Source organism: Hypomesus transpacificus, chromosome 22 (assembly GCF_021917145.1).
Source record: "Hypomesus transpacificus isolate Combined female chromosome 22, fHypTra1, whole genome shotgun sequence".
Lineage (NCBI taxonomy): Eukaryota > Metazoa > Chordata > Actinopteri > Osmeriformes > Osmeridae > Hypomesus > Hypomesus transpacificus.
Window position 1 is genome coordinate 8,777,702 of NC_061081.1, and position 11,693 is coordinate 8,789,394.

At 43.9% G+C, this 11,693-nt stretch overlaps 1 protein-coding gene across 2 annotated transcripts; it reads left to right on the forward strand.

The window, feature by feature from the left end:
* Window positions 1–3,343: 3,343 nt before the first annotated feature.
* Window positions 3,344–11,661, forward strand: LOC124484168 (neuromedin-K receptor-like). Of its 2 annotated transcripts, none has more exons than XM_047044966.1 (5): window positions 3,344–4,267; window positions 4,590–4,778; window positions 5,047–5,197; window positions 8,212–8,408; window positions 8,977–11,661. In XM_047044966.1, exons 1-5 carry the CDS (start codon window positions 3,900–3,902, stop codon window positions 9,260–9,262), a joined length of 1,191 nt encoding a protein of 396 aa, XP_046900922.1. In that variant the 5' UTR covers window positions 3,344–3,899; the 3' UTR covers window positions 9,263–11,661. The 2 variants fall into 2 exon arrangements, with proteins under 2 accessions (XP_046900922.1, XP_046900923.1); XM_047044967.1 differs by lacking the exon at window positions 8,977–11,661 and adding an exon at window positions 8,550–8,661.
* Window positions 11,662–11,693: the final 32 nt, after the last annotated feature.

Genomic DNA, 11,693 nt, shown 5'->3' on the forward strand with positions numbered 1-11,693 from the left:
CGACTGTCTTCTATTCCCCATGCCTTTTAAAGACGCCTCCCGTCGAGGTCTTTATCACATTGCTCCCTCCTGAGTGTTGCTGTTTCTAATACCCGGAGCTGGAATAGTGAAAAAGGTCACCCATGGCTGTCTACTGTCGATAAATCAAGTGTGAGGAAAGTCCCGCAGTGCTGCAGAATGAGGCAGGTCAGGTGGGTATATTACATTTTACATTTACATTTAGCAGATGCTCTTATCCAGAGCGACTTGCAGTAAGTACAGGGACATCCTCCCCGAGGCAAGTAGGGTGAAGTGCCTTGCCCAAAGACACAATGTCATGTAAACCGGCCGGGATCCGAACTGGCAACCTTCAGATTCCTAGCCCGATGCTCTACCCGCTCAGCCACCTGACTCATATGAGAACATGTATTAGCTGTTAGCACAAGCACTCTTCTACAAGGTTTAGAGTGCACTTCAGGAACCTCTGTTATAAATAACAACTTCGCTGAAAAAAAACTAAGTCAGGAAAATCAAAAGGTGCAGGCAGTCAGGTTACCGGTACTGTCTAAGCAAGGCCTTATTATGTTGGTGAAAGGGATCTGGAGATGCAGATAAACAAAGCCTTAACATAGCCATGTTCCCCGCTGGAGTCATTACAGACATCTCATTGATTACTGTACACAGAACCGTGCTATTTATTTTTGATGTGTATTAGAGAGTATTTGAATCTCTCTAATAAACACATACACACAAGCTCACACAGACAAAAACAACAACACTCGACAAACAAACTGCGAGTGGGGAGGGAACATAAATGAGTTACTGGGGGGTCAGATGGTTGAGCGGTTAAGGAATTGGGCTATTAATCAGAGGTTTGCCGGTTCGATTCCTGGCTGTGCAAAATAACATTGTGTCCTTCGGCAAGGCACTTCACCCTACTTGCTTTGGGGTTATGTCCCTGTACTTACTGTAAGTTTCTTTGGATAAGAGCGTCTGCTAAATAACTAAATGTAAATGTATGTAATGCCGACTTTAACCACAAGGGGATAGTAACACAGATGCAAATGAAAGAACAAGTGAATAAAATGCAGATGTAAAACATAATCAGACCCTGTGGTTTTTAATATCTAGTACAAGCAATTCCTTTTGAGTATGTGTTATATATCAGACTATATGCCTGCCTCAGAACACTCCTGGAGTTTACTGGAGTCAAAACAAGAGTTGATTTTCTGACAGGTCTATTTGCAATGCATTGGTCATCATCGTTGGAATCACTGGCATTATCATGTCTCACTATGAATTATTGCACGCAAGCACACACATACACACACACTCGCAATATATTTTCAATCAGCAAAGCCTTTGAACACAAAGCAGCTCAGGTCACATCGTCCTCTAAGAGGGGTCCAATTTCAGCTCTTTTTACCTCCAAGGAGAGCAGTTACTCTCTCATTCGACCCTGCAGCTCAGCCCCACGCTTCAAACACATTCAGTTCTGAGGACCGATTTAACATTGTGCCAAATCACCCGGTGTTCCATGGAAACTCACATGTGTACACACACACACACACACACGCACACACACCCAAAGCCATTCATCTCCTGGCTGAGCTGCCATCTGTCGCTAGAGTGTCCAATCTTGAAAGATGACAGAGCCCACAAGAAAGATGACAGAGCCTATTACAAACAGTGTACCACCCGTTCCTTCTCTTGTGAAAGTTACTCCTAAATTATACATGGATGATAGGGGGACTAATAGGCCTAAAGCAAGAGTGTCTTAAAGGTTGGCCATTTAGTTTTTTTTAATGACTTATAACCTTTAAAGGTGTATTCATGTTGGGGCCAGACAGTTTAAGTGACATCCCACCCTTTCAAACCAGGAGTGGTTCAGGTGCGGGGGTGGGCAGACTAATTATGAACGCCCTGTTGAGAGGACACTGTCTGTCTGACCTTCTACGAAGGAAGAATACCTCGAAACAGTTCTACCTCACAAAACTGTCTGTATCTCAATTGTGTTTTGTGCTAAAGAGACACACACATAGAGAGAGAGAGTTAGTGAGTGAGTGAGTGTACGAATGCATGTGATCTGTTTGTTAATGTCTGCATCTGTACCTACGGTGTATTTGTTTGTCTGTGTATCTGTGCATGTGTGTGTGTATTTGTGGACCCCGTCATCGAAATTGTTTCGATAACACCCTTGTTCCACAAGGGTGTGCTTGATCGTCAGAAAAGGTCACATAGCAAAACACCTTCACCTCCGTGCCCTTCTCAGATAGGAAAAGTTGAACTTTCACACCCAGTTCTTCATTTCCACACAGCTGGGCGCCCGTGTACAAAGCCACTTAATTGACCTATCCACACGGGCACAGGCAGGGGCACAAGCTTTACCACAGAGCTCCTTCAACTGGGAACACCATCGCTAATCCCTGGTAATTGGCATAGGAGCCCACCAGGAGGAGAGCAGGATAATTGGGAAAGGCTCTGTGACAGACACCTGTGGGTAACATCAATGGTTTAGCGCAGGGTGAGAGGAAATGGCTTTATCACACCTGCCCCCATAATCTATGGCAAACCGTTTTACATTTAGTCATTTAGCAGACGCTCTTATCCAGAGAGACTTACAGTAAGTACAGGGACATTCCCCCCAAGGCAAGTTGGGTGAAGTGCCTTGACACAACGTCATTTGGCACGGCGGGGAATCGATCCGGCAACCTTCTGATTACTAGCCCGACTCCCTCACCGCTCAGCCATCTGACTTCCAGTTTTATCATTTAACCAATGAATTCTTGTAATCAAGAAGATAAAACGGCTTGCCATAATGCTCTACAGTCCATCTCTGTGACTCATATTGCACACATGGACATGATGACTAGTGATTTGCCAGGTTTTGAAATTTCGGTGATCTGTTTCGGCTGAAAATTGTCTCGATTACACAGGTGGTCAATAATATTTCTGAAAGTTCAGTGTATATTAAAATCCATGGGTCTTTACCATAACATAGTATTTTCATTTTTTGAATCTTCACTTAAGTTGTGAATGTATGGAATCAAGCGACACCTAACCTGGAGGGTGTCTTAAACTTTCTAAAAGTAGTTAAGGCTAGAGGATGAGCCTCCAGCAAAAATAGCTATTGTGGGTTTTGGAGACTTTGCATACGTATGTATAAGCATACGTTTGTATAGGAATACAGCTGTACATCTGCCAAGGGAATTCATTTATTTCGGAGAATGTGACAAGAGTCTTGGATGAATCCACGTAATTCCGTCCAAACAGAAATGGGGGCTCATGTATGGATATTCGACAACCGTGGCAACAGACTGCTATTAGGTGCCACTGCTTGCAGTCAATCACGATTACGCACGTCCTTAAAGTTTCCCCAAGCAGCACCAAACTCTGAGCTGGCCATATGCTAGCTTCTCATGTGTGGGGACGACAAACCTGGTGAGACTCCCTTTGACTCATACATTAATTCTGTTTATATTAAAACGCGGAGAGAGGAAGTGTGATAGATGCTGGGGTGGGGAGCAGCGTGACTAATGGCACAAGGCTGACAACCACCAGACTATACCATTGTTTGGATGTAGACGAGGACTCAGCAGCTCCGTTTATTGCCTTCAAGATTAAATTATTTTTTATATAATAGGTTTTCTGTACACGTATCGACGGTAACGTGCGCTCCGGGGTTTTGCGTAAACTGGCATCATGCGTAATTTAACACTACGTAGACAACAACATTTGTTGAAATCATATCAACAACACATAATGTTCAGTTCTGAACATAACATAGCAACGGAGACATTGAATGACTAAACCCGTTTTTGCGTCCCAGTGCGTATTTTGGGGGTTTGTACCAATGGGACTTGTTGCTTCCACATCGACTCCATTTGAATGTAGGCTATTTGATTGAAAAGACGTGAGTAATGGAGGCGACAAACAACGGATCTAACACAACAAGGAACTTTACGAATCAATTCGTTCAACCCCCGTGGCGTATTGCGTTATGGTCAGTAGCATACAGCTCCGTGCTAGCCGTGGCGGTTTTTGGAAACTTGATTGTGATCTGGATCATATTGGCTCACAAGCGGATGAGAACCGTGACGAACTATTTCCTGCTCAATTTGGCTTTCTCTGACGCTTCGATGGCTGCGTTTAACACGCTGATAAATTTTATTTATGCTGCCCATGGCGAGTGGTACTTTGGTGAAGCCTACTGCAAGTGCCACAACTTCTTCCCAGTCACCGCAGTCTTTGCAAGTATCTACTCGATGACAGCAATTGCTTACGACAGGTGAGTTGGGGACACTAAACAAGTACAATGAATACATCAGCAAATGTTAGTGTGTAAATTGATCATTGTTATGATTGAGCCATAGTAACGCACATTGTCTTAGAGATCATTCATATTACGATTTCCACATGACCCTGGATGATGTGTAAGTATGCTGGCTCCAGACCATTTCATTTCTATCGTGATACCAGTGAGTGAGAATTCAGCCATTGTTTTGTGAAAAGATATCTGGTGACATAACTAGAAAACCAGCCAGAGCTGATCCCCAGTGCTGAAATCTGATCCTCTGACGTCTGGACCCTGTGATGTCTGACCTGCACAGGTACATGGCCATCATCCATCCCTTGAAGCCTCGCCTGTCGGCCACTGCCACCAAGGTGGTGATCGTGAGTATCTGGGCTCTGGCTGTGGCCCTGGCCTTCCCTCTCTGCTTCTACTCCACCCTCCGCAGGATGCCTCGCAGGACCATCTGCTACGTGGCCTGGCCTCGACCCGCGAACGACTCCTTCATGTGAGGGGGCACACACACCAATACAAGCACACACACACACATATACACACACACACACACCAACACACACCCGCTCCAAAGCACTTCATTATAACTGAATAGCAGATTGGGAAATTAATCCCCATCACCCCAGTAATCGTGGGTTTTTATATCTCTCCTCATTGTGTCTGGGTGGGGAAGTATACTGATAAACTATCAGATTTGCTGTCAAGAATGTTAATCCTATGTCAATGGAAATACACTGACCATACTTACTGTTTGTGTGCAGGTACCACATCATCGTGATGGTGCTGGTGTACCTGCTGCCCCTAGTGGTGATGGGCATCACCTACACCATCGTGGGCGTGACCTTGTGGGGAGGAGAGATCCCTGGGGATTCTTCAGACAACTACCACGGCCAGCTCAGGGCCAAGAGGAAGGTGAGACACCGCTACAAACCATGTGACCTCATCTTTGATTTATTTTAATCCTTCAACCATCAAGGGAACATTGTATTTTTATTTAGTTTGATTCATTGTATGTCTGTCCAGTGATGCCCCAATTGAAAGAGAAAGAAATAGTTTTAGAGTAGAAAATGACTTCTAGTGAATCATAACATGCATCATGTCATAACGGCCATGGTGCATATTCAGCCGTGGGAACCACAAACTCAGTCAGGTTATGTGGGGATTAAATCCTTCACAACTCGCATGATCAACATCTATCTTTTAATCTGTAGGATTAACAAAGCAAATATCGTCCTCATAAATGACTGAGACCACAGGGTGCTCTCTGGGATTATTCGGGAACACCTATCTACGGTGCCAGGGGAGGTCCTTAGCGAAAGCTCAGATTCATTTAGATTATTCTCTGACCTGATTGCAGCAGGAGATTTAGATCGTTCGATACTTGAATAAGGTGATAAGGTATTGCAGATGCAGTCATGTGTGTGTGCACATGTGCATGGACAGAACATGTGAAACATCAACCCCATTTTAATATGTTTTGATACTTCTTGGATCTCAGTCAAAACGTTTCTGATGTATTATCAAAGAAACCTCCAAAAAGGCCACCCTGGTTTGTTTTACATTCCACTGTGGGTGCCTGTTTAATTTTATAAATTTTCCAGAGAAATCATTTTAATTCAGGAGACAATTTGCATTATTTCATAGGAAAGAGTTGAAACAATCCAAGGGACAGCTCATTATGAATAAATTGTCTCCCGGGTTGGAGATGAGAGGTCTTTATCACTCAGTTATGGTCACTTCTCTCAGGTGTGACACAGCTGGTGGAGGTTGATAACAGAGCCTCATCTGTCTGCCCCTGAGCCCCACACAAGCTCTTCACCAGCCCGCCGTCATCACACCTGATGAGCAGCTGTGGAGGCCTCGTCAGCGGACGACCTTTCCTTCTCTTTGTGTCGGACTTTGTCAGACGGGGGGTCGAGAGCTAACCATCATGCACTGCTCTCTTGTCTCATTAGAGCCAGATGTGTCCTTCACTTTGATGCACACTAAATATATCACTAAGAAGAAAGGAGTCCGTCCTGGAGGTGGGTGGAATGTTCCTGGCAGGAAAGGGATATTGCATCTTTTTTCTTAAATGCTAGTCTGCAATATTGGTCGGGATTCTGAAAGGACTTAGCGGCTAGTAATAACAGTCCTTTTATAAAGTGGCCCTGCTAGTCATTGTGCACACTGCCTCCCCCTGGTCCAGTTCAGGAGTTCCTCTTTGGTCTAACGGTTAGGTGTTTGGATTCCTGTATGACAGTTAGATTTCCTCTTGTTGTGCCCAGGTAAAACCTCACCCCGCTATGATGAATGTACTTCAGGTGACCATGGTTCACTTTCTAGTCCCAGATCATGCTTTTGAATGCCTGCTGCCTGCTCCGCCAGAAAACAATCAGTGTCATCTCTAATCAGGTGTTTAGAGGGGACAATGGGACAGACAGAAGGCAATCACGGCCAAATCCACAGGTTCACTTGTTCACTGGCAGTTCAGGCATGATGAAGTGGGAACAGCAGATGGTTAATGGGCACTCTCCAGAGATCAAAAGAAACCTTCCTCACAGAAAAAAACATCTTTGTGAGTGAAATCTTAAAAACCAAGCCGCCATAACATATTCAGAACTCGTAGACAAAAAGACCTGAGAAGGAATATGAGTATGTAAAGCAGTCATTGGCCACAACAACAGCGCATTGCTGCTATGGGAGAGATTGGAGGATTTTGTGGGGATCTTTGGTGACTTAAAAAGATGCATTCAGCCCACTGCTATCTCTCTGAAAACACTGGCTCCTGGAGATGAATGTCTCACTGTCTTAAAGTGATATTGGCTTCTTATCACATGAATGTGTCTGGTAGAGGAACGGCTCAGTGTCTTAAAGTGATATTGGCTTCTTATCACATGAATGTGTCTGGTAGAGGAACGGCTCAGTGTCTTAAAGTGATATTGGCTTCTTATCACATGAATGTGTCTGGTAGAGGAACGGCTCAGTGTCTTAAAGTAATATTGGCTTTGTATCACATGAATGTGTCTGGTAGAGGAACGGCTCAGTGTCTTAAAGTGATATTGGCTTCTTATCACATGAATGTGTCTGGTAGAGGAACGGCTCAGTGTCTTAAAGTGATATTGGCTTCTTATCACATGAATGTGTCTGGTAGAGGAACGGCTCAGTGTCTTAAAGTGATATTGGCTTCTTATCACATGAATGTGTCTGGTAGAGGAACGGCTCAGTGTCTTAAAGTGATATTCGCTTCTTATCACATGAATGTGTCTGGTAAAGGACAGTTTTTGATTGTGGTTTTTAACACACAAATACAGTATATGTATTATAGAAAAAGCTATGGTTCCTGTCCTTAAAAATGATTGTTAATGGTGTTACAGAGAGATTAAAATAGCCACCTGACAAATGAAAGGTTGGCGTTGCCCACATTGGTCTCGAGTACTTTCAACCCCACACAGACCTGGCTTAAGACAATGCGAGGCTGTGATACACAGCGTGTGACGCACAGTGTGTCGCACGCTGTTGGTGATAGTCACCAACCATCTGAAGAATTCTCTTTTTATCTGAAAACCCATCTTGTGCACTGCATTACTCATAAAGAAACATGCTCTCTGGGTGATGTGTCACTGACCATTTCTGCCTTTCTGCTTGATGGTTATTTTTTACAGCTCTTCTTTCCATTTTTATTCTGGTTGTAAAATACAGACTGCATTTGAATTTTGACTGGCAGGGGAAGGGCAGCTATTTTGGTGGTGTGAGAGGTGTCAACATAGGCAGTGTGGCTGTGTGCACGATTGTGTGTGTGTCCACAGGTCCCTCACGGTCATTTTAGGGGACCAATTCGGGCAGCAATTCTGTTCTTTACCTGTTTGATTCGCTCTAAATGTATTTTCTCAACTCTATCACAAACAAGCACACATATTACACACATTTGACTCATTCTCTGGTAGGTGGTGAAGATGATGATCATCGTGGTGGTGACCTTCGCCCTCTGTTGGCTGCCGTACCACGTCTACTTCATCGTGACGGGCCTCATCAAGTACCTGAACAGGTGGAAGTCCATCCAGCAGGTGTACCTGTCAGTGCTGTGGCTGGCCATGAGCTCCACCATGTACAACCCCATCATCTACTGCTGTCTGAATAGCAGGTAGGCTAAACACACACACACACACACACACACTGACAGGGGCGGTTTTAGGCATGGGCAGACCCGTGTCACGTGGGGGGCGCACAAGCATAAAAAAATAAAATAAATCTCTGCGCGGTTTTCTCTTATTTATCATTTCAGTTTGTGGGTAATTGGCATATTGGCGCCCCTTTCAGGCTGCTGCAGGCACACCGTGCTTGCTGAGACGGTGCCGTGCAGCATTTTTGGTGTATAGCAGGTATAGCAGTGCTCGTTCTGTGGGCTGTCGAGGGGCGGGCGACGGGGTAGGGGGCGGGTCAAGATTACTTCCTCGGGGGGGGGGGGGGGGGTTGCAAGTGATAAACTCTGGGCCCTGGGCGCACAATGTGCTAGGACCGCCACTGCACACTGATATAAAGCGACTAAAGCAACGTTTTGCATTCTGCATGTCAACATAGTTTCAGTTAACCATGTCTACATCTGTGATACAGTACCGGGATACTAGAGAAATCTGTGTTTTGTATTTACTCATCTTCTCACATTTGATTGTGACAACCCATGGAAGAGTTTGTCTCCGTTTGGATCCCAGGTTCCGGGCAGGCTTCAAGCGAGCGTTCCGCTGGTGCCCGTTCGTGCATGTGTCCAGTTACGACGAGTTGGAGCTGCAGATGACCCGACTCCGCCCTGGCAACCAGAGCAGCATGTGCACACTGTCGCGTATGGAGACCAGCATCAGCAGCCACCGGAGCAAGAAGAAGAAGAGCCCTGCCCCCCACACCCATGGAGAGGCCGCCGCCGCTGAATGCTCTGACCCAACCGTGGTCAGATCTAGCCTGTACAGCAACCCCGAGGATCCAAAGGAGCAGTTTTCCTGAGAGCCGGACAAGGTCAGAGGCTAGCACTCGGGGAGAGGTCAACACTGGGGGCAAGGTTAGAGAGAGATCAACACTGGCTCTGTGGACCAGTGGATTCAGTATTACAGTAACACCATGGTGGTAGTTGCAGGATCTTTACTGCCATCTACTGTGCTGTAATCGTAAGTGGTGGCCGTATTATGTTTCAGAATCACGTCTAAAAAACAGAGCACTTTGAATTCAACTATTAGTACTAGAGATTGTCTTTGTTTAACTGAATCTTAACCAGTCTCTTCTTCTGTACAAACTCACAATGTGTCTCTGCGGAACCTAGTTTGCATAAGAATTTATTCTAATTAGTAGTGATGATACCGACTTCAGCGGTTTGTTACAGTAAATGCATATTAATGTAGTAAACGATGATGCCTTTAACTTCTATATATACACAGGTATTGTTTTGACTATGGCAGGGGTACTGCATTAGACCTACATAATAATCTCTCCCTAGTCAGTACAGAGTCAGAGTCATCTTTCTAGAACATTCAGTTAAAAAGAAGTGTTACAAGGTTCCTTATGTGGATCATGAATGTCATACAGTAAATCTGTTCATTTTGGCTGATAATTGGCTGGTAGACAGATTGACAACAATGCCGACTGTGCGTCCTGGGGTAGACTTTAACCTCGAGGCACCGGACTGAAAACATATGAAATGCCTTAACGTCCATCTGCAATTTCCTGAAGTGAAAGAACATGGCATCTCCTCACAAATTAAAAAGAATTGACAAAAAGATAAAAAAGAAACATCATGTCTGTTGTTTCTGTTATTGGTAGGCAGGCTAGAAGTGATCTTTCTGCTGAATTTAAATTATTTGAAGCTTTGTAACAATAATATTGTCACAAAAGTGTCACTTTTCTGAGAACACAGACTCACTTGCTTGTGTGTGAGTAAGGACCTGTAAATGTAACCTGGTATCACTCCTTTTTGTGCTTGTGATACCAGATTGGTAAATGTCTTAATTGGATGCTATCTGGTTGTAATTTATTATTTATTCTGTATTCATTGAGAGGTGCATGTAGAGTGTACATAAACTTTGACCTGCTTCAGCGCATGTGCCTAAACATGTTTGCATACATATACAGCATTGTGCATTCCATAAGGATGAAAATATCAGTGCATTACTGTACAGTATAAAAGGATTATGACAGTGTTGAGGTATTAACCACAATATAAAAGCTTTTTTATATTGCGCAAAGAGATTATGCAAGGACCTGGCTTCTCATTAAACATGACTGTCTCCTCCTGTTGTCTGCCTCTCTCTCCAGTGTCAATCACTTGCTCCACTCGCCCCCTCATCCCCTCCTCTCACTCTCTTACACCTATAACCTATTTTGGATATTCACCAAGAGTTTTTAGCTAACTGCTCATTTGTCCATCAATTACGTAAATGCAAATACCTTCGGGGGGGGTTCCAATACGTTTTTGTTCCAATAACTTAAGTGTTTTACTTTCAGTTTTTTTAGGTTAAATACTGAGCTGTTAGGTATCTGTTCATGTATTGACCTGCTAGATCTAGATTTGTTTGTATTGCTGGTTGGCTGTTGTGAATTCAAAATATGTATTTTTCTTGTACAAATAATGTTCAACAAATGTTCTTGTATTGAAACAAGCCTCAATCTAGTTCATTTTTCTACTCTGGCCATTATTAGGCTGTGTGCTAAACATGTGGGGTGGGGAAGGGCATGTTGAATAGCCTACCCTTAGACTTATATAGTACATGTGAGTGCTTGCCTTAATTCTTCTTAATAAACTTTGGCTCAAATCCTGTCAAGGCCTGGGGGTGCACAAACTTGCCTCAATATCACCAGGCTGGTGCATAACGCCTTATGTTCAAGAGATTCATCCTGGCTCTTAACCAATCAGTTTACCAGACAAAATATAAACTCTGGTATATGTGTCTTTTTACGACAATGTGATTCTAACAGAACATGATTGCTTGAATTGTATACAGATATTGCAATAACATCTGATTTACACTAGTAAGTGTGGTTCAGTAGGTTAACCATAATGGTGCATATGTAAATAAACACGCCTCTTTTGTCAGTAATAGGAGATTAAATGATCCTCTATGTGGAGACATTCTACCTTCTACATTTATATCCTTCTCCTGAGGCAGTGCTGCCAGGCCAGCAGTTATGAAGCTAGTCTAATAAACATGTTGAAGAGTTGGTCCAGCCCTCCCCCTGCATACTTTCCATTCCCTTCCTGTGGGACATGCCAGTAAGTGAAGCTTCCTCTCTCTGTCTCTCTTATCCTTCTTTGGCCTGTTGTTTCTAACTCTTTCTCACACTCACTGTGTATGTCTGTCTCACTGCCTCTGTTTCTTTCTCTCACACGACCACTAACACAGATTCCCACTTACATTAGGACCTAGTTGAATGATGCTGTATATGG